Genomic DNA, 26,027 nt, shown 5'->3' with positions numbered 1-26,027 from the left:
TGACAAAATTAGAAACGTGTCATATCTGAAAATGTAGCTAGCTAGACTATCTTACCCGCATATCTTACCCGCATATATCAATGGACGCTTCTCCCTCTCTTTCACGGATGCCATTGTTGCCCTTAGTTTGAAGATGTAATCCGGAGACAGGTGTTTTATTCAACAGCCTTCTGTGTGTTCTCTTTTTGACTCCGTCTGAATATTTGCAATCAAATGCCAGAATTTTCTCCTTCTCCTTAGCTATCATACTCTAATTCCACTGATTTGCAAAACTCAGTCCTCCAGAAAGTGGAGAGCAATACTTATGGAGATCTGATACATTATATTTTTCAAAAAAGCCACGTTAGAAAGGATTACCTACACATACTGACCAGCTCATATTGTAGACAGAAGCCTGCTACATGGCAGACCAATCTGAACTCCTCTCTAGGCATGTCCAGCCCCCTCATTATCTCAGCCAATCATGACTAGCAGGAAGGTTGCTCACTTTTTCCATGGCTAAACTGTATTCAGATGTCATACAAGTTTGTTATATGTTATTTTATTTTTAAGTTTACGTTCAAGTGGCGCTCCTGTGAGGTAGTGACATGCAACATACGCCTAGTTTTCTGAGTGAATATGCACACTCACCGGGGATTTGGCCAATGTTCTCCGCTGGTGCAATAGCCATTTGCTTTTCGAACAGTTCGTCTGCGATTGTATTTATTTTATTCTGATATGCCTGTATGGGTCTCTCTGCTTTTCACTGACAGTCACAACTTAACAATCATCTACACTGAACAAAAATATAAACACAACATGTAAAGTGTTGGTCCCATGTTTCATGAGCTGAAATAAAAAATCACAGAAATGTTCCATACGCACAAAGTTTATTTCTCTCAAATTTTGTACACAAATTTGTTTACATCCCTGTTAGTGAGCATTTCTCCTTTGCCAATATAATCTATCCACCTGACAGGTGTGGCATATGAAGAAGCTGATTAAACAGCGTGATCATTACGCAGGTGCACCTTGGAGTATTTCTGTCTGTAATAAAGCCCTTTTGTGGGGAAAAACTCATTCTGATTGGCTGGGCCTTGCTCCCCACTGGGTGGGCCTGGTTGCTAAATGGGTGGGCCTATGCCTGCCAAGGCCCACCCATGGCTGCACCCCTGCCCAGTCATGTGAAATCCATAGATTAAGGCCTAATGTATTTATTTAATTTGACTGATTTCCTTATAGGAACTGTAACTTAGTAAAATCTTAGAAGTTGTTGTATGTTGCGTTTTATATTTTTGTTGAGTGTATTGGTAATTTGCAGCTTCAAATCTTGACATGGTTGGACTTTGTGCCTCTTGGACTCCAGTAGTAGTTTCTTTACAACCTTGCAAGTGGAACAGTAGTAGTCTGTAATATGATCATTTGATGTAAATTCAGCATGTGAAGACTTTGCAAAGCAAGTTTCAAAAGCAGGTTGCCATAGCTCTCATTTGTTCAGCGAGGTGGACTCCACTAGAGACTGGGAGAGATTCCATAGTGCTTTCTTACAGCATTCCTGGGAGTTTCTGGCAGAGTGAGTGGAGCGGGCTGTGGCTGGCTGACTGGCTGCTGTCCTAGCCCTGCTCAATGGCCTGAACTGGAGAGGAAAGGAAGCAGGTCTCAACATGAGCAGACAGGTCCACAGAGTAGTAAAGCATACACTCACACATTCACTCAGAGCATGTACTATATTGTATCAGTTATTATAGTGGTTAATGCTGTGGAAATGTTAAAGCACACAAGGTGAGAGACCTGTGTCAGCAAACTTTTAGTACAGTAGATCAATAGTGTGTTTGTTTGAGGAGTCCAGTTGTTGTGAGTGTTTTTGTATGTTTGAGGAGTCTGTTAAAGTGCTCTGAGGAGGAATGACCCTGTGTAGTTCCTGCTGCTCAGCTCGGTGAATCATAGCTTTTCTGAGGGCGGGAACTACAAAATGGTTGATTCCACCTGGGCAGTTAAAGGGAAACCTTGGCCTACATGAACTTAGCCTTTGGCTGCTTCCCCCCCCCCCACGACACACTATTCAAGTCTTGACATGGTTGGACTTTGTGCCTCTTGAACTCCAGGAGTAGTTGTTCTTTACAACCTTGCAAGTGGAACAGTAGTAGTCTGTAACATGACTTAACAATTTACTAAACTCAACAATTTACGATGGAGTTGCGTAACGACTAGTGTAGGCGGACTGGAGCGCCGATGTAACATAAGTTACTTTTTAACTCTGCGTTGTTGGGATTGGGCTTGTAAGTAAGCATTTCATGGTAAAGTCTACACCTGTAGTATTCGTTACATGTGACCCATACAATTTTATTTTAAAATGGTTTTTATCCAAAACTACTGATTTTGGATAATCAGTAGTTTTTGATAAAAACATCATTTTATGTGAAGTCGGAGCTCCAGTCCGCCCAAGCTAGTTGCCGCTCAAGAGTCCCTGCCCAGCAACTGAGTTTAATCTGCTAACATGAACTTAAATGTTAGGGCTAGATAAAGTGAGAGCCTACACATGGTTTGGCCTGTGAAAGTTACTTTGCAAGTTCAATATGAAGGCATCAGATATTTTGGCTATATCAGTTCATGATTGTAGGTTTTGTGTTCAGGGTTGTGGCGATCATGACATTTTGTCAGGCGGTAAATGTCATGCAGTAACTGCCAGTCTCACAGTAATTGACTGTTTAATTAACATAAACACGTTTAGCATCTCCAGGCCTCCACACGTACAAGCCACTGACGCGTGCTTTTGGAACATCTACATTTAAAAAAAAGTTTAAATCCATTTAATATAAAACATCACAATAACTCCATGATTTATTTTAGGCAGGACTAAAGAAACATGATATGACGTAAATGTATTTCAGAAGAACAGAATAGCATATGAGCTAGAGTATGAGCGTAAAAGTGATCTACCTCGTACCCCTGCACATTAACTCAGTACTGGTACTCCTTGTATATAGCCTTATTGTTATTTTATCGTGTTACTATTTCCTATTTTATTTAGCAAATATTTCTCTTTTTAACTCTGCATTGTTGAATGGGCTCGTAAGTAAGCATTTCACGGTAAAGTGTACACCTGTTGTATTAGGCACATGTGACCAATAAAATTGTATTTGATCATTTGAAACAATTCCTATACACTAGATTTAGAGTTATTTGACCACTACAGTTGTGAATGATACAATCCTTAATGTCTTTAGAAATTAAAAACATCTATTGTATGGGCAGCATGATGCAACTATTCTGTTTCTCGCCTCAGGATGCACACACTGTTCTCTCATCAAGTGATAATATTCTCACCCATCAGGCTATTCTCAATGTAATCTTGTCTTTAATATGTGACATTAATTTCAATTTAGAATACGCCCTTATCAAATGGGCAGGAACAAGGGCAGGGGAAAAAAGACATGGCGAATGGAGGTTGCTATTTCCAACGGTTCATTTTGGTTTTACAGCTGAGCAATGTGCTTAATATTAGCAGCTGAGAAATAAATACATGTGTGTGTTTAATGGCAGCCATCATTCTGTAGCTAAAGGTAATGTCAGCCTGTTCATTATGGAAAATATAACAAATGCCTTATTACTAGACTATTCAAAATCAAATACAAATTCACTGTAATTGTAGGCTAACTATACTCTGTAAGCCACCCTGCACTATTGATGATAATATCATAATAATACAGTCCACACTCAAGGGCTATAACTAGAGTTTGTTTAATTTTGGTGTAGCCTATAGGCTAGACCAATTATGTCCCAAAGACATCTTGAATCTTAAAAAATAAAATAAGAATTCTGCTGTGCGTAATATACAATGGGCTATGTATTGTATAATGGGACAATCATTTTTTTGTTGTTGCTTGGGCTCGTATAGGCCTATCCGTTCTAATATGTTTATGGGCCTTCCCTGTGGCTCAGTTGGTAGAGCATGGTGTTTGCAACACCAGCATGGTGTGTGCAACGCCAGGGTTGTGGGTTCGATTCCCACGGGGGGCCAGTACAAAAAAAAATGCATGAAATGAAATGTATGCATTCACTACTGTAAGTTGCTCTGGATAAGAGCATCTGCTAAATGACTAAAATGTAAAATGTACATGTGACATCTTAAATGCTTTGTTTTAATCATCACCTTAGAAAGTGCTGTCAATTTCGTTGTTTGGCTTTGAAACCAGATCCACAAAAAACATGTTTTCCACTCAGTTGCAACCTTTCGTTAAATGTCTTTCTTCAAATTTTTCAATCACAATGTAGCATAATGGTGGCTTTTTAAAAGCATGATACTGTTTTGATAAGTGTTTGTGATTTTAGATTGCATGTGCATTGACGTCAGATTAGAGGGACAATACAAGTCACTTAGCCACAGAGGAATCGTGGATCATTAGCTTCTTTAAAATGTTTTGCTGTGGATTGTTTCAAATCACAAGCTTGTAAGCCTATGCCTATTTGGGAAGCCCACAATATGGGAAGAACACAAATCGATACGCTTAAATGATTGAGTTGCGGCTGTCAGTGAAAAGCATCTCAGTGCATTCGGAAAGTATTCAGACCCCTTGACTTTTTTCACATTTTGTTACGTTACAGGCTTATTTTAAAATTGATTAAGTTCCCCCCCCCCCATCATCAATCTACACAGAATACCCCATAATGACAAAACAGAAACAGGTTTTTAGAAATTCTCTCCAGAGATGTTCGATCGGGTTCAAGTCCGGGCTCTGACTGGGCCACTCAAGGGCATTCGAATCCACTCCTGCGTTGTCTTAGCTGTGTGCTTAGGGTTGTTGTCCTGTTGGAAGGTGAACCTTCACCCCAGTATGAGGCCCTGAGCACTCTGGAGCAGGTTTTCATCAAGGATCTCTCTGTACTCCGCTCCATTCATATTTCCCTCGATCCTGACTAGTCTCCCTGTCCCTGCTGCTGAAAAACGTCCCCACAGCATGATGCTGCCACCACCATGCTTCAACGTAGGGATGGTGCCAGGTTTCCTCAAGATGTGACGCTTACCATTCATGCCAAAGACCAGAGAATCTTGTTTCTCATGGTCTGATGCCTTCTAGGTGCCTTTTGGCAAACTCCAAGTGGGCTGTCATGTGCTTTTTACTGAGTAGTGGCTTCCGCATGGCCACTCTACCATAAAGGCCTGATTGGTGGAGTGCTGCAGAGATGGTTGTCCTTCTGGAATGTTCTCCCATCTCCACAGAGGAACTCTGAAGCTCAGTCAGTGACCATCAGGTTCTTGGTCAATTCCCTAACCAAGGCCCTTCTCCCCAGATTGCTCAGTTTGGCCGGATGGCCAACTCTTCTTCCATTTAAGAATGATGGAGACTGTCTTCCGTGTTCTTGGGGACCTTCAATGCTGCAGAAACGTTTTGGTGCCCTTCCCCAGATCTGTGCCTCGACACAATCCTGTCTCGGTTTTTGCTCTGACATACACTGTCAACTGTGGGACCTTATATAGCCAGGTGTGTGCCTTTTCCAAATCCTGTCCAATTAATTTAATTTTCCACAGGTGGACTCCAACCATGTTGTAGGAACATCTCATGGATGACCAATGGAAACAGGATGCACCTGAGCTTAATTCCAAGTCTCATAGCAAAGGCTTTGAATGCTTATGAGACTAAGGTATTTCGGTTTGTTTTTTTATAAATTTGCTAACATTTCTGAATACTCCATAATGACAGAGAAAAAAACAGGTGTTGTGTGTAGATTGAGGATTTTTTTTTGTTTAATCCATTTTTGAATAAGGCTGTAACGTAACAAAATGTGGAAAAAGTCAAGGGGTCTGAATACTTTACAAATGCGCTGTATGTGTGAAGATAATGTGTCTTGCATATAATGAACATTTTAGACAGGAAAGGGAGGGGGAGGTGGCGAAGATATAGGCGAGTCTCTCTCCAGAGTGGTTCAGCTGTCTCTTGCCAATTCTTGCACAGTCATTGTTTCATTATGTGAATTGTTTGCCCATTGATTGTTAGTTTATTTTGATCAATTCCCCATTACATCTATCACCAGAAAGTAAACCGACGAAATGGGGAATTGGTAAAAAGAGAATCTCAAGTCTAGACAGAATTGCAGGCAGACAGGCTGAGTAGAAAGATGGCTACTGAAAGAACCTGAATTTTCATGTTTTTGTCGTCTTTATGTATTTTTACTTAGTTGACAATGGAATTTATTGTCTTACTGCTGCATTGGTCTATAGGCTATGAGTTCCATGCGCGAATTTCTTTAGCTGCCAATAGATCTCGGTGTATCAATGTGTCCACATGGCAGAGGCCGGTGCTCTCACTTTAGTTGAATTTTAACTTTTAGATCATTTTAATTCAGATTTTTATGATGAGCCACGTGACAATGATTTTGAGAAACAAAAACATTATTGAAATGGAGCTGTTCCACGAAAATGTGCAACTGTTCCTCTTGTAATATAGCCTAAATGAATCATTGTCCTCTCTGCTGTGTGTGTGTGGTGGCAGGAGGTAATGGAGCCCAAGGAGGTGAACGTGACTAAGGAGGAGGCCGAGGAGGAGCTGCCCCAGCAGAGAGAGAAGAGCGCAGGGAACGTGGCCAACCTGGTCCAGAGGATGAGCACCTACGGATTCCCAGCTGGGGGCTTCCAGCCACACTCACAGCCCCGTGGACTCAAGAAGAGTAAGTTGTGCGTGCGTGTGCTGGCTGTGCTTTCATCATTCTAATCACATGTTGTCTCCACTGAAGCACTAACTGAAACACTAGGAAGAATTCCCAGGGTCTTCCATTCATTTCTGTGGACTTAATCTACCATAGGCTAAAGCCAGCTGCACACAGAGGGAACCAACACATATGACTCTCAGAATAAACCGCTTTCATTTCATGTTTCCCAACACTGTGGGAGGAAGGAAATCAGATGTCTGTCCTCTGAAGTGTGTCAAATGTATTAAAAGGATTGTAGGTGCATACTGGACATAGCCTATATATTTCCTGCTACTGTATTTGCATGTTTGTCTGCTAGTCATGGAGGCTTTTCTTCCACATTGAGCCTTTGTATAGCATGCACACATTCTCTTGTGTGACGTTGGTGAATAGAACTTGATTGAATTGATGTCAACAGCAGCAGGGTTACATGAAGGTCAAGTCCCTATTGAAATGCAGCATTAAAGTGGAAGATGACGAACTTCTGATAATCATGTTCGTCTCTGCAGGAAACTCCCACTAGCCCATGCCTCCTCCAATCCAATGCTTTTACATTTGTGGGAAGAAGTGAATGCGTGTACCCTTCAGAAGAAAGGAGATATTATTGGAACTCAGCACCTGTGTGCAGCTGTGCTTGTTCAGAGGGGTGTGTCCTGCCACAGGAGCACCTTGCTGAAACGTCCCATAGTGCTCCTAGCAGGAGAGGAGTGTTCTCCTCCACTTCCTGGATCCAGACACCCTTCCCACACTGCCCTCATGCACACCAGGGTGTATAAACACATCATAAACAAACACCCGTGCACGCGCTTCCAGGATGTTGACGCCATTAGCCGACCCATTGAGCAGCGAATGGACTGGTGTAACTGGTGTTCCCAGCCTTCTCAGGCTCCTGTCTTTTGTTGTTGTTGCAGTGTCTAAGAAGCGGCAGTGCAAGGCGCTGTTTGATTACATGCCCCAGAACGAGGATGAGCTCGAGCTGAAAATAGGGGATACCATCGACATCAATGAGGAGGTGAGGCTAGTGCTTCGTTACACTGCCCTACATTTTGCTATTTACATATGCTGCTCGTAATGACTTTCCTGCATTGGGTTACCTTACCTGTGCTTTATTAAACGTGTTACACATTTTTCTGTTCAGAGTTGATTTGTCTGTTGAAGTCGTAGAGGTTAGGTTTGCATGGGAGAATGAAAGAGAAATGGCCATGCTCTTTCTGTAACTAACTTACAGCCTAATGGTGTTTACACATGACCATATTTACATTGGATGCAAATCCTAACTCACAGTTAATAGTTCTTTAGGTAGAGCTGAGCGATTAACAACATTTTTGTTGTTTTCCGCTTTTTGGACAACTTATTGACCAATATATCTGTTCAATTATTTGAATTCCATTTAGTTTTTTAGTTTTTAGTCAGCTCAATGCACCGTTTTCTCTAGAGATAAATTACATCAAGCCAAAACTGTAGGGAGTTGTAGTTTCCAACAGGCCAATATTCTGCATAGTTTAGTGTAGAAAACGTGGTAATTAACTACAATGACCATAAACTATTGCACACCTACTTGTCCAGTCTGTGTGGGGCAAACATTGAGGAAATGGAGAGCAGTTGCTTCGTGAGGTATCTCTACCTGAAAATACATGATCTAAGTGATTGATAGTTGGTATTCAGCAGTCATAAAAGTATACCTTATTTACTTTAAACTACTAAAAAGGGGATTTTGACAGACAGCATAGGCAGCAGCTCTGTAGAGATGGGTGACTTGGAATTGAATTAAACAAGTAATCAAATAAAACAAATGTAATATACACAACAACTGAAATATAAGTCATGTGAATAAATGATGGTTAATACGTGATAAGTGGCAATGGGCAGTCACTACCATCATGGGACTTTTATTCATTGTTGTGTTCTGTGTTACAGCATTTAACTCACATAATGCATAATGAATTGAATGTTTAAAAACCGAATCAAAACAAATAAAAAAAATGTGTTTAATTTTTTTATAACTAAACCGACCTCAAAAAGCACTATTCGCTCAGCACTAGCCTTAGGCAATAGGCTAATGTTGGAACTTGGTGATGTATATGGTATATTATTCTAAGATGATTAGATGTGTACATCAGGTATTCAGAGGGTTCTGATTGGTTGTTCCAGGTAGAGGAAGGCTGGTGGAGTGGAACCATGAACGGCAAATCAGGACTGTTCCCCTCCAACTTCGTCAAAGAGATTGAGACGAACGAAGATGAAGAAACGAACGACGTAACAGATGAAACTGGTAATAATGGCGATAACAGAGCGTGACTCGTGTTCAATCAGAGCATGTCATAACAAGTTAGAGCTGCTAAAGGATTTAGGTTTTTTGCTGGATCTCCAGGCTTCTGTTTGTATTACTGTGTCTAGGTAAGAGGCTATAGTGCCTGTCTTTGTTTGTGTATGTGGGCGAGCGTGTGTTCTTCTCATGCGCGTATACACATGCACGTGTTTCTGCACGTTTTTGTTTTGTTCCATTCACATTTTACGTTGTGTCCTTCCCACAGACGGTAGCGGTAAAGAAGCTCTGCTTCTCCCCACTCCCATCCACCCCTCTCCAGGCAACGGAGTGATCGCCCAGCCCAAGAAGATCCGGGGGGTGGGCTTCGGGGACATCTTCAGGGAAGGCTCAGTCAAGCTGAAGGTCCGCCTGCCCAGCTCAGAGGGAGAAGAGAAAAAAGACAAAGTAAGTGAGCTAAGCCGGGACTGAGAGATGCCTGTCTGAGAACTCACTTACATGGTGTCATGGACCTCAACAGGTCCCGATAAGGCTTAAATACTTCCCATTAAAATAGGCCGAAGTCCTCTGAGAACTAATTCACAATTGAGAGGAAGATAGGCATGCTTTTTAAATGTCTAAAAAGTTTCCAACTGTCATATGTTACATAACAGTATAAAACCAGTAAGGAATGCTTATGGTAAGTGGTGGAAAAAGTACCCAATTGTCATACTTGAGTAAAAGTAAAGATGCCTTAATAGAAAATGACTCAAGTAAAAGTGGAAGTCACCCAGTAAAATACTACTTGAGTAAAAGTCTAAAGGTATTTGCTTTTAAATATAGTTAAGTATCAAAGTCAATGAAATTGATAAAAGTATAAATCATTTCAAATTCCTTATATTAAACAAACCAGACGGCACGGTTTTTCTTGTTTTTTTTAATTTACGGATAGCCAGGGGCTCACTCCACTCAATATTTACAAACAACGCATTTGTGTTTAGTGACTCCGCCAGATCAGGTAGTAGGGATGACCAGGGATGTTCTCTTGATAAGTGTGTGAATTGGACCATTTTCCTGTCCTGCTAAGCATTCAAAATGTAACAAGTACTTTTGGGTGTCAGGGAAAATATATGGAGTAAAAAGTACATTATTTTCTTTAGGAATGTAGTGAAGTAAGTTGTCAAAACTATAAAAAGTAAAGTACATATACCAAAAAAAACTACTTAAGTAGTTCAAAGTATTTTTATTTAAGTACTTTACTCCACTGTTTATGGTTAGCATGTTGATACTGAGAATCATGTCAGAAATGGATTGCATTGACACCAATGCTGGGGTACGAAATAATTTTACATTGAATAATATTGGTTTATGAACTTGTTTTACATTAGCTAACATTCTGAGTTCAGCCACCTTTACACAGTCGGTATTGTTTAGTGTTGCGTGAAGGAGTAATCATAGGTGTCGCTGGCCTTTTGGAACCCCCTGAGTGTTTGTTTAAGTCCTGGGAGAGGTGGCGCAGTGTAGTGTGGGTTGGCTTACTTTGTCAACCTTTCCCTCTCTTCAGCTTTGTTTTGTTCGCTAATTGTTTGGGTGGCAGGCAGGCAGTTTCCCTGCTCCCTCTGACTGACCTAGTTTCCTGGCGTCATATCTGAGGTAGATGTTTCAGTGTGTGTCTCTATGGTAGGTATTTCAGTGTTTCTGTGGGAGAAATTTCAGTGTGTTTCTGAATGAGATATTTCTGTGTGTTTCTAAGGGAGATACTTTTGTATATATAATCTATGTGGACACCCCTTCAAATTAGTGGATTCGGCTATTTCAGCCACACCCGTTGCTGACAGGCTTATAAAATCGAGCACACAGCCATGAAATCGCCACAGACAAACATAGGCAGTAGAATGACCTTACTGAAGAGCCCTGACTTTCAATGTGGCACCATCATAAGATGCCACCTTTCCAACAAGTCAGTTCGTCAAATTTCTGCCCTGCTAGAGCTGTATGTGCTGTTATTGTGGAGTGGAAACATCTAGGAGCAACAACGGCTCAGCCGTAAAGTGGTAGGCCACATAAGCTCACAGAACAGGACCGCTGTGTGGTGAAGTGCGTAGCACGTACAAATCTTCTGTCCTCGGTTGCAACACTCACTACTGAGTTTCAAACTGCCTCTGGAAGCAACGTCAGCACAAGAACTGTTTGTCGGGAGCTTCATGAAATGGGTTTCATGGCTGAGCAGCCGCACACAAGCCTAAGATCACCATGAGCAATGCCAAGTGTTGGCTGGAGTGGTGTAAAGCTCACCGCCATTGGACTCTGGAGCAGTGGAAACGCGTTCTCTGGAGTGAGGAATCACGCTTCACCATCTGGCAGTCCAACAGATTAGTCTTGGTTTGACGGATGCCAGGACAACGCTACCTGCCCCAAAGCATAGTGCCAAATGTAAAGTTTGGTGGAGGAGGAATAACGGTCTGGGGCTGCTTTTCATGGATCGGGCTAGGCCCCTTAGTTCCAGTGAAAGGAAATGTTAACACTACAGCATACAATAACATTCTAGATTATTCTGTGCTTCCAACTTTGTGGCAACAGTTTGGGGAAGGCCCTTTCCTGTTTCTGCATGACAATGCCCCCGTGCGCAAAGCGAGATCCATATGGAAATGGTTTGTTGAGATGGGTGTGGAAGAACTTGACTGGCCTGCACAGAGCCCTGGCTTCAACTCCATCGAACACCTTTGAGATGAATTGGAACGCCGACTGCAAGCCAGGCCTAATCGCCCAACATCTGTGCCCAACCTCACTAATGCTCTTGTGGCTGAAATGGAAGCAAGTCCCCGCAGTGGAAATCCTTCCCAGAAGAGTGGAGGCTGTTTATGGCAGCAAAGGGGGGACCAACTCCATATTTTAATGCCCATGATTTTGGAATGAGATGTTCAACGAGTAGGTGTCCACATACTTTTGCTCATGTAGAGTATTTCAGTGCGTTTCTGAGGGAGATATTTCGGTGTGTTTACAGACAAACTGCAGCTGCGCATCCAGATTATTTTTTTATTCGCGTTAATAGCCCCGCTAATAGCACTCTGTAGATTACAGCATCCATTTAACCCCCTCTGAAACTCTTCTCTCTTCCCCCCCTTTGTCATGGCAGCGTTGGTTCAGTCTTCGTCCCACAGCTTACAAGATGGCATATTCCATTACGCTGTCGTTCACACACACACTCCATCAGTAGATGCATCTCTCTCTGCTCTCTCTCTCTGCTCGTGACTCAACAGCTTGTTGCTCTCAATTCCTTTCATCTGAGACAAAACAGACTACCTTAGGCCTGCCTGGCTCTACCACTTGTCTGTCTGCTCGCTCCACAACTAACAAAGGCTGTTCCATGTCGACTCTTTCCCATCCCAAGCTTTCTGATGTTGGTATATGTTTTAGCATAACTCTTAACCCATGTGACATAGTCTGTAGTAGACTGGCATACTCTTCACAAACACTGACCTGCACGCTGACTGACACACTGTCTGTTGACCAATCAGTGAGTCTGCTGATGGCTCTGTGTTCATTCTGGTCAGGGATCTGGTGGAGACCATCTGGGCATTGTGCTGTGCATCCAATCATGTCAGTAAATCCATCTGTGGTTTGCTTCATTTTAGCCAATCCCATCATTACCATCTGCCGCAAAGCCCGCCCATTCCAACACGACAGATTCACAGAAAGCAGAGGGGGACAGCAAAGCAAAAGGTAAGAGCGAGTGTTAGTCCCAGTGTTTGTGATTAGAAGTGACTGTTCTATGCGTTCTCAGACATTACACTTGATCATCATAACACAACATGTATAGTGTTTTATTGTGATTCTTACATGTTCTTACATTGAGGGTAGGTTCACAGGGTATATACTGTTTTATTGTGAGGGAATGTGTAACTACAATCACACCGTTGTTACCTAGCTAAGTGTTCAACTTTTTAAAGCCAATTGCAGGGTTAGGATTAGCCAGTGGGAATGGTATCACTAGGAATAAACATATCACATCCATTACTTGACACGTGTTCATGTATTCTGTGTGTGTGGTTTGTTTGTCAATGACTTCTTGAGAAATGCAGAGTGTTGTTCCTCCTTCCCCAGTAAAAGAATACTGCAAGGCCACCTTTGCTTTTGAGTCCACAAACGAAGACGAACTGACACTGCAAGATGGTGACGTCATACAGATATTGAGTAAGGTAAGTAAAGCCACACTGACCAGCAACAAGCCCGTGGCCCTAGCCTATACTCAGTGGAGAAGCTTAAAGCTCCTACTACTGCTACTATTTCAACAGTCTCCATTTGCTAGTCAAAAAAGTTTTCAAACAGACTACATGACTGTCTTTCTTGTAAGGGAGAGAGGTAACTAGATAGAGGATCTATATTTCCTGCCCTGTGGCTACACTTTAAGCCTGGCAAATGTGCCACATATTAACACCAGGCATTATCTATTTGGTCCTGGTCAACATGGTCCTTCACAGACCGTGGTCCTCAGTGTGTTAATTTCACCCCCAGACTAGACCCAGGTATAGTCATCCATCTTACTGCACACTCTCCAACCCTGCCTGTCTATTCTTCCCTAGTGACCTAGGTGAATGTTGTGAGCAAGGACTGGACCAGGACCCCAGGGACAGATTTGAGTATTTAGTCCTAATGCTTTGTATTGGGATTTAGGCAGACCTGGTTAGTTTGTCGGCACGACGACATTTAGAAAAAGAAAATGGGTTATCCTCTTATTGGACCAGTTCAGATAGTACCTCTCCATTTCAAAAAGCCCTCTAAACACAACGCTGATCACCAACGAGCACCCTGCTATGTTTTGGAAGCAGTATGATGAGAGGAAGCTGTCGTCATAGCAAGTAGGTGATCTATGGCAGTTAGCTTCCCTTGATGTTGGCCAGAGACTGGGGACTTGAATTTCACACCCTGAAGAAAAGCATTAATGCCCTGAATGGGAACGCAGTCAAGACATAGTGCTAGTCCGTCTGGACAGGTTGAGTTACCATTAAGAGATGATGTGTCTCTCGGATCATGGTTTGTTATTTAAGGCAGACGCATTATGAAAGATCATGTTTCGCTGCGGATATATCAAGATGTGTAAGCGCCATCTAGTGTCCATTTAGCAGATTGATGTTCAAGGGCTGCATTCAACTTGATTTGAAATCTAAAGGCAATGTTTCTTCGTTCGCGGAGACTGCATTCACAGTAAACGCTGCATATGTGAACGCTGCGTCTAACACGAAGTGAGGCTGATTTATATCGAATGAAAATAATCATTGTTTATTCAGAGTAGATGGAGAATTTATTTTGATTACAAAATGGCCTGATGCAGACATTTAGAATGTTTCTCAGACTCCCGTCTCCCAACTGTCTGTATTATGATGTTCTGTGTTTTTATCTTAGCCTTTTCATCATAATGTTTGAAAAGTGCTTCAACAATAAAGTTATTGTTATGTTTCAGGACACGGGGGAGCCGGGGTGGTGGAGAGGGGAGATCGGAGGGAAAGAGGGCGTCTTTCCTGACAACTTTGTGGCTGTTATGTCAGATGAAGACAAAGAGGTAAGATAAAAGTGGTAGTAATGTCAGAACCCATATGTGTTCCCTAGTTGCCTTTTGTCCTCTAGTAGCCTGTGTGTGAAGTCAGTCATTTGTCTTATGATCATACATGTTTAGTTATAAAAATATGATATCTTTTTTTATGAAAAACTGTCTTCATGTTGCAGCCAGCTCCCACATCAAGAGGATCAGTCAAACTGTCTCCCAAGCAGGAAGCAGAAGAGGTACGCTGGGCTGTCCACATGCTTGTGTTAGAGTACATGGTGTTGGTGTATGTTCACCAAATTCATATGGGCTTCTTCCATTGATATAAAACACAGTTATGATGAGAGTGGTATCCTGGGAATATTCTGCTGATATTGGATCCACCATAATGTGTGGTCTTTGTCAAGGGGCTCTGTAAGTCATCACTCACTTTAGACTGAGACTTATGCTTTCTCTAAATATTCATACATAATACAGTTGAAGTCGGAAGTTTACCTACACCTTAGCCAAATACATTTAAACTCAGTTTTTCACAATTCCTGACATTTAATCCTAGTAAAAATTCCCTGTCGTAGGTCAGTTGAGATCACCACTTTATATTTGAATAATGTGAAATGTCAGAATAATAGTAGAGAACTTTTATTTCTTTCATCACATTCCCAGTGGGTCAGAAGTTTACATACACTCAATTAGTATTTGGTAGCATTGCCTTTAAATTCTTTAACCTGCGTCAAACGTTTCGCGTAGCCTTCCACAAGCTTCCCACACTAAGTTGGGTGAATTTTGGCCCATTCCTCCTGATAGAGCTGGTGTAACTGAGTCAGGTTTGTAGGCCTCCTTGCTAACACACACTTTTTCAGTTCTGCCCACAAACTTTCTATAGGATTGAGGTCAGGGCTTTGTGATGGCCACTCCAATAGCTTGACTTTGTTGTCCTTAAGCCATTTTGTCACAACTTTGGAAATATGCTTGGGGTCATTGTCCATTTGGAAGACCCATTTGCGACCAAGCTTTAACTTCCTGACTGATGTCTTGAGATGTTGCTTCAATATGTCCACATAATTTTCCTCTTCATGATGCCATCTATTTTGTGAAGTGCACCAGTCCCTCCTGCAGCAAAGCACCCCCACAACATGATGCTGCCACCCCCGTGCTTCATGGTTGGGATGGTGTTCTTCGGCTTGCAGGCCTCCCCCTTTTTCCTCCAAACATAACGATGGTCATTATGGCCAAACAGTTATATTTTTGTTTCATCAGACCAGAGGACATTTCTCCAAAAAGTACGATCTTTGTCCCCATGTGCAGTTGCAAACCGTAGTCTGGATTTTTTATAGCGGTTTTGGAACAGTGGCTTCTTCCTTGCTGAGTGGCCTTTCAGGTTATGTCGATATAGGACTCGTTTTACTTTGGATATCAATACTTTTGTACCTGTTTCCTTCAGCATCTTCACAAGGTCCTATGCTGTTGTTCTGGGATTGATTTGAACTTTACGCACCAAAGTACGTTCATCTCTAGGAGACAGAATGTGTCTCCTTCCTGAGCGGTATGATGGCTGTAAGGTCCCATGGTGTTTATACTTGCGCATTATTGTTTGTACAGATGAACATGGTACCTTCAGGCATTTGGAAATTGCTCCTAGGGATGAACCAGAGTTGTGGAGGTCTACCATTTTTTTCTGAGGTCTTGGCTGATTTCTTTTGATTTTCCCATGATGTCAAGCAAGAGGCACTGAGTTTGAAGGTAGATCTTGAAATACATCCACAGGTACACCTTCAATTGACTCAAATTATGTCAATTAGCCTATCAGAAGCTTCTAAAGCCATGACATCATTTTCTGGAATTTTCCAAGCTGTTTAAAGGGCACTGTCAACTTAGTGTATGTAAACTTCTGACCCACTGGAATTGTGATATAGTGAATTATAAGTGAAATAATCTCTGTAAACAATTGTCGGAAAAATTACTTGTGTCATGCACAAAGTGGAGTGGTTGAAAAACGAATTTTAATGACTCCAACCTAAGTGTATGTAAACGTCCGACTTCAACTGTAGTTACTGAGCTCTCACAGTTATAATCTTGTCTCTAGCTAAGACCCCTTCAAAAATAACTTCTTTATTTTACCCTTATTTTACCAAGTAAGTTGACTGAGAACACATTCTCATTTACAGCAACGACCTGGGGAATACTTACAGGGGAGAGAAAGGGGGATGAATGAGCCAATTGTAAGCTGGGGATGATTAGGTGACCGTGATGGTATGAAGGCCAAATTGGGAATTTAGCCAGGACACCGGGGTTAACACCCCTACTCTTACGATAAGTGCCATGGGATCTTTAGTGACCACAGAGAGTCGGGACACCCATATAACGTCCCATCCGAAAGACGGCACCCTACACAGGGCAATGTCCCCAATCACTGTCCTGGGATATATTTTTTTTAGACCAGAGGAAAGGGTGCCTCCTACTGGCCTTCCAACACCACTTCCAGCAGCATCTGGTCTCCTATCCAGGGACCAACCAAGACCAACCCTGCTTAGCTTTAGAAGCAAGCCAGCAGTGGGATGCAGGGTGGTATGCTGCTTGTTGATAGGGGCGTGGGCCACAGAAAAACTGAACTTAACATGAGGGGCCACAGTGGCTTGCGGGTCTGCGTACCCATAGCCATACCCACACATGCAGTCAGCGACCTAGCCTTTTGGTGGTCCTAAGTTACATTTTGTTGAGGGGCCCCCCGCACCTTGCAAGCAAAACATTTTAGCGGCCCCCCTCTACACATTTTGCTATGGGCATAGAGAAAACATTGCAGTTTTAAAGCAAGTTTGATGTAAAAGATTTAGCAATTTTATAACTAATTTCATGCATTTCTAATAATTTTGCCATGGGGTGGAGCATTTTTCTTCAGTTTTACAGGTAATTCCCTGCAACTCTACAAATTCTGTCATAGGGTGGGGAAGAAATGTAGAAATGCAGTTTTTAATATGATTTCGGAGTGAGACGGCCTAACAAAATCATTGGGGGCCCCGGTCGGTAGTTCAACTATTATTACTACCAGTTTAGATAGCTAGACTAATTTACCAAAAAACTTTTAGTTGACATGGCTAATTGAGAGAGAGAAACTGCTGATGCACAACCAAATGTCTAAATTGCACATTGTATATTCTACTATTCTAACTCTCAACAGGAAGTTGAGACTCCAACTGAGTTCCCCCAAAAATATGTTTTTTTGGGGCGGGCCTGCATTCCTGATATAGGTCTACCAGAATGGCATTCCATCAAAAACAATGGAGAAAATGCATCTAATAACGTTTCTATGATACAGCCTACAGTAGTAACCAATGTGTGTTGTTCAATGTAGCCTACGTTCAATGAGATTTTACAAAATAAAATGTATTATTATCCCCATACTATTATTATAGTGAATCAGACAATGTATGGCTGCTACCCTCTGCCTATTGGTGTCTTAGCTTATTCAAGCATGTCTCAAAATACAATACTGCCCCTTTAAGACATTAAAAAGCTCTGACTCGATTTTCAAGGATGGCTAGAAATGTACACGTTTTGTGCTGTTGTAGGAAGCAATCTGGGATATTAACCAGCAAAGAATATGAATAAATGTGCACACGTGGCTTCATGCGTTGTGCTGTCAATAGAATCCTCAGACGATGCGCTCTGCCTACATCAAAATCACAGACAGTCTTGTTAGATTTGTTTCAGTATGTTGCATTGAAAGGTGGGAAATATGTTGATTTGATCACAGTTCCCACATTGGAGGGATACGTTGATTATGTAAACTAACAGGCCAAACTACTAAAGTTGAGGGTAGTTCAATCTCGTGCATCTCTTTGCGGGCTGGTATTTCATCTGCGCGGCAGTCCTGGGGAAGCTGCGCCCGAGCATGCGCACAGCTTAGAGGGAACATTGCTCACAGCTGTTCTGTTCAAAGAGAAGTGTACCGTATCAATTCCTTCTGGTCAAAAAGTATCCTCCAGCTAAATAGTCATTTGTTAAAGTTGAATTTCGGAGAAGATTCCTTTTAATCGTAATTAAAGTTCCTGGTACTTGAACTAGTTCCATCGCCATGGCAAAGAGTCCTGGCCGTTGTTGCCTCATCGGCCCACACAGTGGCTGTTGTTGTGTCGTGTCACGGCCCTGTGGAGAGAACACGCTGCTCTGCCCCTCCACATGTAGGTCAATGGGTGAAGCAGTGGTGGAGCACAGTCTTCTGGCCCAGAGCGTTAGGAGAGTTTTTACTCCATAAATTAGCTCAATGTTGCCCTTTATTTAAGGCCCTGGCCTAGGCAGAGGGAATGTGATGAGCACTGGCTCATGTGATTGTTGAGAAACACACGCTGGTCAAATGTTCATGAGAGGGAGGGATGAGAAGGGTATGTTCTCAGTTTGATAGATGCTCAGTAGAGGGCAGCCATAAACAGATCTCCATTAAGAGGTTACCAGGTCAGTCTCTTTCGCTCTCTCTCTCTTCCTCTGTTTTCATTCTTGTTTTCTTTCTCTCCATCTCTCTCTCTATTTCTAAATAGTTTTTGCCAGTATGGTATAAACTCCCAGTGTGGATTGTTACAGCATACATATTCCGGTATGCGTCTTTTGTGGTGCTGGCAAGGAGCATTGTCAATCTGAAATGTTGCAGTGGCCTGTGGCTGTATCCATCCTATTATCACTGCATGACATTTACTTACAAGAGAAAGACGGAGCTTTAAACCTCCTAATCCACCACTCATAGGTGTCCCACTGATGCTGTTGATAAAGATTGCTAGTTCCCTCTTGACTACCAACGTTGGTCTACAATTAATTCTCAGGTATAGCCTTAACATGGAAAGTTGCCATGTAAGTTGTCGTCACACTATAATAGAATGATCTCATTGGGCTTGTGGAAAGACTTACAAATGTATTGAATCTGAGCTATGAATATAAAGCGCATACTTATTGCCTAGAAGCTGTCAGTGTTACTGCGGTGTCTTACTGCTTGGCATCATCTATTAACGACTTAATGTAATTCCATAGGACAGACATTAAAGCACATTTTAAGATGAGCAAGATTAAGATCAGTGTAAGTTATTCATGGAAACTGAGCATAATTGCTTGTTGTGTTCATTTGGAGCATGTGCTTCTCTTCTGACTCATGCTTTGGCCTCCGCATTAGATGCCTGGCATCACTCTTCCTCAGCCCTCTAGTCTCTGACACACTGATGGGCCTGAGCAAGGCGCTGTGCAGATTCCTTAATCTTTCTATCTAAGGTGCAAGGTGATTTGTAGATCAGTGATTCGGCCCAATGCATTGCTCAGGCTGGCTCCCTGGAACAGCTGTCGTGACATCTGCATCTCTGGCACATGACTTTACAGTAAGGAAGCCCTGTGTTGCTATTGATATACGGTTTAAATTGGAAAGATATCAGGTAAGAATAAAGTCTAAGCATGTTCAAATGTATCACAGAAGTCAGGCAGAAATAATACCATGAATTGGGAAGAATGTAAAGAAACTGATGAAGACCAAAGCATCCAAACATTGTTGTAAAGATTACAGCAAAGGGTTGTCATTCTCTGGAGCAACAAACAATTGTTGAACAGACCCTGCCTTCTTTGTTAAATGTGAAATTCATCTGAGCAATTGCCCCAAAATAATTGAATTTAGTTGTGCACTTAAAAAAAACATGAAAACATTGTGTCCCCTTGAACAAACAATTAACCCTAGGCCTACTGTCTTTCAGTGTTCACAAACCACCCCCTCACCCCTACCAACTCGCTTGGAGGGCGCTCCGTTGTCACATGTTGCTGATGAAACTCAGACGGTGACTTCAAGAGTGGCAAGGGATCAAATAAACCAATCAATTTCAGGACACACTCATGACTTGAATAATGCAATTCATGTTGCACTTTTAAATTATAAAACAAGCATGACCTTCAAATGAGAAAATTCCCCCTGTAGATATAAACCCCCAGTAACAGTTAAAAAAAACAAATACAGGTGACTCATAATTAGGGATGACTATTTTGTGTGAAATTGCGCGAACTTAAAAAGGATGCAGTGTGTTATGGGATACCACTTCGCTCTGAAGCCGGCAGTGTAGCTGACTCGGTCTAAGTTGTTATCGAAGGGATTAATTAGCCCCTTCACCATTTCACTCCCTCAGCTTTGGGACACTTGTGCATATGGCGGAAGCGCGTGTGAACGTGCAAATGGAGGGACAAAGGGAAGGGGGTGATTTGACACAAGGAGAAAAATACACAGTGAATAATGAGTAAAAAAATAACATGGCTATATACAGGGTGTACCAGTACCAAGTCGATGTGCAGGGGTACAAGGTAACTGAAGTAGCGATGTGCATATAGTAGGGGTAAAGTGACTAGGCAACTGGATAGATAATAGAGCCTTCCGGTTGAGGGTGGAGCTGTTGCCATACCAGGCCGTGATACAGAATACATAGATCAAACACTAGTATGGAAGGGAACAATCTAACATCTCATGACAAAGAAAAAATACTGTTGGTTTGACATCTGAGTTCTAATCAAACTAATTTTTATGTGTATTCTTTACATTAATAAGTGGTATATCCTTTTGATAAATGATTAGTCAAATGAATGAGACTCATATTTCATGTCTTAGTTGAATTGGTTTGAATTAATTTCTTCTTCCTTCAATTCAAATGTAATTCAAATTCTGCGTCCCTTGAGGTGTGGCCAATTCAAATTCGTTCTGGGTTGTTTTTCATCAGCCTTGTTGACCCGTAACAAGGTATTCTGGGTTGCTTTTCTTTTGGAAAAAGGCTTGACTTGTTACCTTATTAAGTACTGTACTTATTAACATATTCCCTGAATGAACCTAATTCAGTGGGGCAAGAAAGTGTTCTTTCTCTCTGTACTTGTTGGCCATCATGGTGTGTCTGCTGGGAGTCTGATGTTTAAACTGAGGGCTACTGTAGATGAATGACAAGTCCTCTTTGTCACATTGACCCACTTTGTGTTTTTCAGAGACTCAAGAAGCCGCCGCCACCATCAAAAAGCATAGGTAAGGCCTGTTTCATAAGGAACATGTGACCATCATCAATCTCCTGTAGATGAGCATGTGTAGTAGTAGATCACTATCAGTTAATGGAGAGGCAGGCAGCGGGCGACTTATCTTCAAAACATCCCCACGTGAGTCTTTTCTAGTACAGTAGCAAACAATATGGGCAGACAAACATAAACGTGTACCTCTGCCTGTGTCCATTAGCACATCCTGTCACCTAACATCATGGGCGGCAGGTAGCCTAGCGGTTAGTGTTAGGCCAGTAACCGAAGGTCACTTGCTCGAATCCCTCAGCCGACAAGGTGAAAAATCCACCAGATAATTGTCATCTCCAGTTCTGAATGCTTGGTTAGGGGATGCTTTATAGATTTAAACGCCACTCAAAGATTTTCATAAGTGGCAATTGCTGTAAATCTCCCGAGAGGATGCCTAAATTGGTGCGTTATTAAGAATGCCTTGAGTTGAGATGATGGCTGTGTTGCGCTACGACTCCAAGGGGTTCAAGATTCAGGGCAAAGAAACCAACATCTAAGACTTTCCCAACTTTGTTTACTACCAAGTAGTAAACTCAGTCCAGATCTAAGCCGAACTGCCAAGGCCGACCGAGACGTGATGCATGTTGGTATTTAGGATCCTTTGACTCCTGTCTGATAGCACAATGTAGTCTCACATAGCAGACTCCTAGGGCTTTCATCCCTGCGGCTGTTAGAGGAGATACAAAACCTCCGGTATAATGGGTTTTAACTATGCCATAGATCTAGATCTCTGGAGGCATGGAGACTTCCCTAATGCCCTCAAGGTGTCGGATTAATGACTAGGCCCATTCATTCTAAGTGCTCACATTTGTATTTAGATTTGAATTACTTTTCCGAATTGTCGAAGGTACTTGGCTGTTCTACATAGCACCGGCATTCACCTAGCTATCTGTCTTGATTGGAAAAAATAATGTTTTCTCTTCTGAGGTTGTTGTTTCCGAGAGGGGTGCTAAGACTGATTGAACGAAAGGCTCATATCTAGCACACCCACATCTGAAGTTACAGGCGCTTGCAAAAAGCACTGCAAAGATTTCTGTACTCCCTTTAGTCGGCACAGGAAACACTTTTGTCTCCACATCCTCCTGCCTGTCTGCAGAATATCTGTTCAGTTTGCTCTGTGTTCGAGTGGCTGTCCTCATAGACTCATAGATCGACGGTAAAGAGAGGAGGACGTTACTAAACAACGGAAACATGCTTCGCTTTTCAGCTCGAAAACCCGAGGTCCCGAGCGCCGACAAGAAGCCCCAGCATCCCCATCCTGAGGAAAGAGGTAAGGGTCGCCCTCTTCCCTCCCTTCCACCTATCTGCCCTTTCCCATTAAGGGGTGAGAAACCTCTCCCCTCTCCCCCCTGGGTGCAGCACTTGTGCCCCAGCAGATGAGTTGGTGTGAAGGTTGCAGACAACACCTCCCACCTCCCAATCAGCCCCGTCTGCTCCAAGGGACATGTGGCTCTCCGGATGAGAGCCCACCCCACCAATCATATCCTCTCCGATATCACATATATATTTTTTTAGCGGCGTTGCAGTTCAACCTGGCCCTAACTGGGTTTATGTGTGGGGGGGGGGAGTCAGTCTCATCCGTAACACCAAAGGAGAGTTTGCTCTGTTTGCCGATAGACATGCAGGTCTTGATTTACTAAGTGTTCGTACCAAGTGTCAAGGAGAAAGCCGACATTTGCCTGTGCATTTGGACCCTGTCTCGACAGACACTTGTCATACAGATAACGGTAGGGATCCACTTTTTGACAGTAGAACAGCTTGAAGGGCGATGGTGATTATGCTAATGTGCTTTTGACCTGGTCTTGGTTCCCTCGCTACAGCGGTGACTTTTTAATCAGTGGGAGTTTAGCAGCAGTAGCACCAGTCCTAGCCATACCCTACCATACCTCAGGGTATTAAAAGAGGAGCACAGTCTCATCTTTTTATTTCATATGTTGGGAAATGTGTCCTCCTGGATAAACACAACACTTGTTTCTTCAGCTTTCCTTTTATTAACAAGTAAAGGTGTATACAATTAAAGTTTAATACAATCGTTGGACAATTTATCAGATTGGCTACCAGTTCACACATACTATGGATGGTTTTATTTATTTATCCTATAGAAATTCTATGATTTCTTCCACCTATTGTGTAAGAGACATTATGTACAGTGCCTTCAGAAAGAATTCACACCATTTGACTTTTTACACATTTTGTTGTTACAGCCTGAATTAAAAAATGATTGAGATTTTGTCACTGGCCTACACACAGTACCCCATAATGTCAAAGTGGAATTATATTTTTTACAAATTAATAAAAAATGAAAGGCTGAAATGTCTTGAGTCATTAAGTATTCAACCCCTTTGTTATGGTAAGCCTAAATAAGTTCAGGAGTACAAATTTGCTTAACAAGTCACATAAGTTGTATGGACTCACTCTGTGCAATAATAGTGTTTAACATGACGACTACCTCATCTCTGTACCCCACACATTCAATTAATTATCTGTAAGGTCCCTCGGTCGAGCAGTGAATTTCAAACCCAGGTTCAACCACAAAGACTAGGGAGGTTTTCCAATGCCTTCCAAAGAACGGCACCTATTGGTAGATGGGTAAAAAACAGACACTGAATTAGGGCTGACCCCATTTAGTCGACTGGACGATTGTTTGGTCAATAGGGTGTTGGCCGACCGAGATTTATTTAGTCGAGCAGTAGCAAAAAATTATAATTCATGGTGTACTGTACACCGGTCTGAATCGCACCTGTCTGAGTGGACTAATCCATTGTGGAGGCCGTGGGGATGGCATAGTCAATCGCTCGAAGACAAGTGCTGCTGAAATTGTATATGGTTATATTACAAAAGAACAATAGTGCAACGCTAATACAAATAAAAGTGTTTTTATAACAAATACAGATAGCGGCCACTGTCCGCGGTTCTGAAACATCCGTGTGCTGTTGAGTTGGTACCTTTTCCTAGACAATGTTGCTCAATGTAGCCACCCTTTGCGTTGATGACAGCTTTGCGCACTCTTGGCATTCTCTCAACCAGCTTTTCCACATATGCTGAGCACTTGTTGGCTGCTTTTCCTTCATTCTGCAGTCCAACTCATCCCAAACCATCTCAATTGGGTTGGGGTCGGTCGATTGTGGAGGCCAGGTCATCTGATGCAGCGCTCCATCACTCTCTTTTTTTGGTCAAATAGACCTTACACAGCCTGGAGGTGTGTTATGTCATTGTCCTGTTGAAAACAAATTATATTCCCACTAAGCGCAAACCAGATGGGATGGCGTATCGCTGCAAAATGCTGTGGTAGCCATGCTGGTTAAGTGAGTCTTGAATTCTAAATAAATCACTGATAGTGTCAGCAGCAAAGCACCATCACACCACCACCTCCATGCTTCACGATGGGAACCACCCATGCAGAAATCATCTCTTCACCAACTCTGCATCTCAAGAAGACATGGCATGACTCATCAGACCAAAGGACAGATTTCCACCGGTCTAATGTCCATTGCTCGTGTTTCTTGGCCCAAGCAAGTCTCTTCTTCTTATTGGTGTCCTTTTAGTAGTAGTTTCTTTGCAGCAATTTGACCACGAAGGCCTGATTCACGCAGTCTCCTCTGAACAGTTGATGTTGAGATGTCTGTTACTTGGGCTGCATTCTGAGGTGCAGTTAACTCTAATGAACTTATCTTCAGTAGCAGAGGTAACTCTGGGTCTTCCTTTCCTGTGGCGGTCCTCATGAGAGCCAGTTTCATCATAGCACTTGATGGTTTTTGCGACTGCACTTGAAGAAACTTCCAAAGTTCTTGAAATTTTCCGCACTGACTGACCTTCATGTCTTAAAGCAATGATGGACTGTCATTTCTGTTTGCATATTTGTATATGGAAAATGGTGCCGACAGAGAGGGCTGCCTCGCTTCTAGTCCTTAGGAGACTTTGCAGTATTTTGTTTTTTTTAATGGTTTATTTCTTACATTGTTAGCCCAGAAAATCTTAAGTGTTAGTTCTTCCCAGCTGTCCCAGCTGTATGTAATATTAGATGTCAGAGTGGCGTCACAATGACCAGGAATACGACTTTCCCAAAGCGGAACGTTTGTCCGAACCACCCAGGGCATTTGAACTGATTCCAGAGGCTGACCCAAAACAACGCAGCCGGAGAAGAGGCAGCCGGAGAAGAGGCAGCCGGAGAAGAGGCAGCCGGAGAAGAGGCCTTCTGGTCAGACTTTGGAGGCGAGCACACCACCCACCGCTTCTGAGTATATTACTCGCTAATGTCCAGTCTCTAGATAACAAGGTAGACAAAATTAGGGGAAGGGTTGCTTTCCATAAAGACATCAGGGAATGTAAGATGCTCTGTTTCCTGGAAACATGGCGCTCTCGGGATATGCTGTCGGAGTCAGTACAGCCACCTGGGTTCTCTGTACTTCGCGCCGACAGGAATAAACATCGGGAAGAAGGGCGGGGGTATATGTTTCATGATTAACCTCTTACATCTAGATGTGCCGCTAGCGGAACGCCTCGCCAATATCCAATGATAGA

The 26,027-nt window shown here is 42.5% G+C and overlaps 1 protein-coding gene across 8 annotated transcripts in view; it reads left to right on the top strand.

The window, feature by feature from the left end:
• Nucleotides 1–26,027, top strand: part of LOC106607874 (CD2-associated protein) — a 108,831-nt gene that overhangs the window by 45,090 nt on the left and 37,714 nt on the right. For 6 of the 8 annotated variants that reach the window (XM_014205331.3, XM_014205330.3, XM_014205329.3 and 3 more), the window contains 10 exons: nucleotides 6,471–6,645; nucleotides 7,578–7,678; nucleotides 8,818–8,938; nucleotides 9,201–9,379; nucleotides 12,547–12,634; nucleotides 13,016–13,110; nucleotides 14,373–14,471; nucleotides 14,636–14,692; nucleotides 21,435–21,471; nucleotides 22,714–22,776. In XM_014205331.3, coding sequence (XP_014060806.2) covers nucleotides 6,471–6,645; nucleotides 7,578–7,678; nucleotides 8,818–8,938; nucleotides 9,201–9,379; nucleotides 12,547–12,634; nucleotides 13,016–13,110; nucleotides 14,373–14,471; nucleotides 14,636–14,692; nucleotides 21,435–21,471; nucleotides 22,714–22,776 — 1,015 coding nt within the window. Of the gene's footprint in view, nucleotides 1–5,514; nucleotides 5,623–6,470; nucleotides 6,646–7,577; nucleotides 7,679–8,817; nucleotides 8,939–9,200; nucleotides 9,380–12,546; nucleotides 12,635–13,015; nucleotides 13,111–14,372; nucleotides 14,472–14,635; nucleotides 14,693–21,434; nucleotides 21,472–22,713; nucleotides 22,777–26,027 lie in introns of those variants that run through there. The other 2 variants (XM_045720891.2, XM_082976928.1) reach the window with 2 other exon arrangements.

Source organism: Salmo salar, chromosome 06 (genome assembly GCF_965601325.2).
Source record: "Salmo salar chromosome 06, fSalSal1, whole genome shotgun sequence".
Classification (NCBI taxonomy): domain Eukaryota; kingdom Metazoa; phylum Chordata; class Actinopteri; order Salmoniformes; family Salmonidae; genus Salmo; species Salmo salar.
This window is presented reverse-complemented; position numbering and strand designations above follow the sequence as displayed.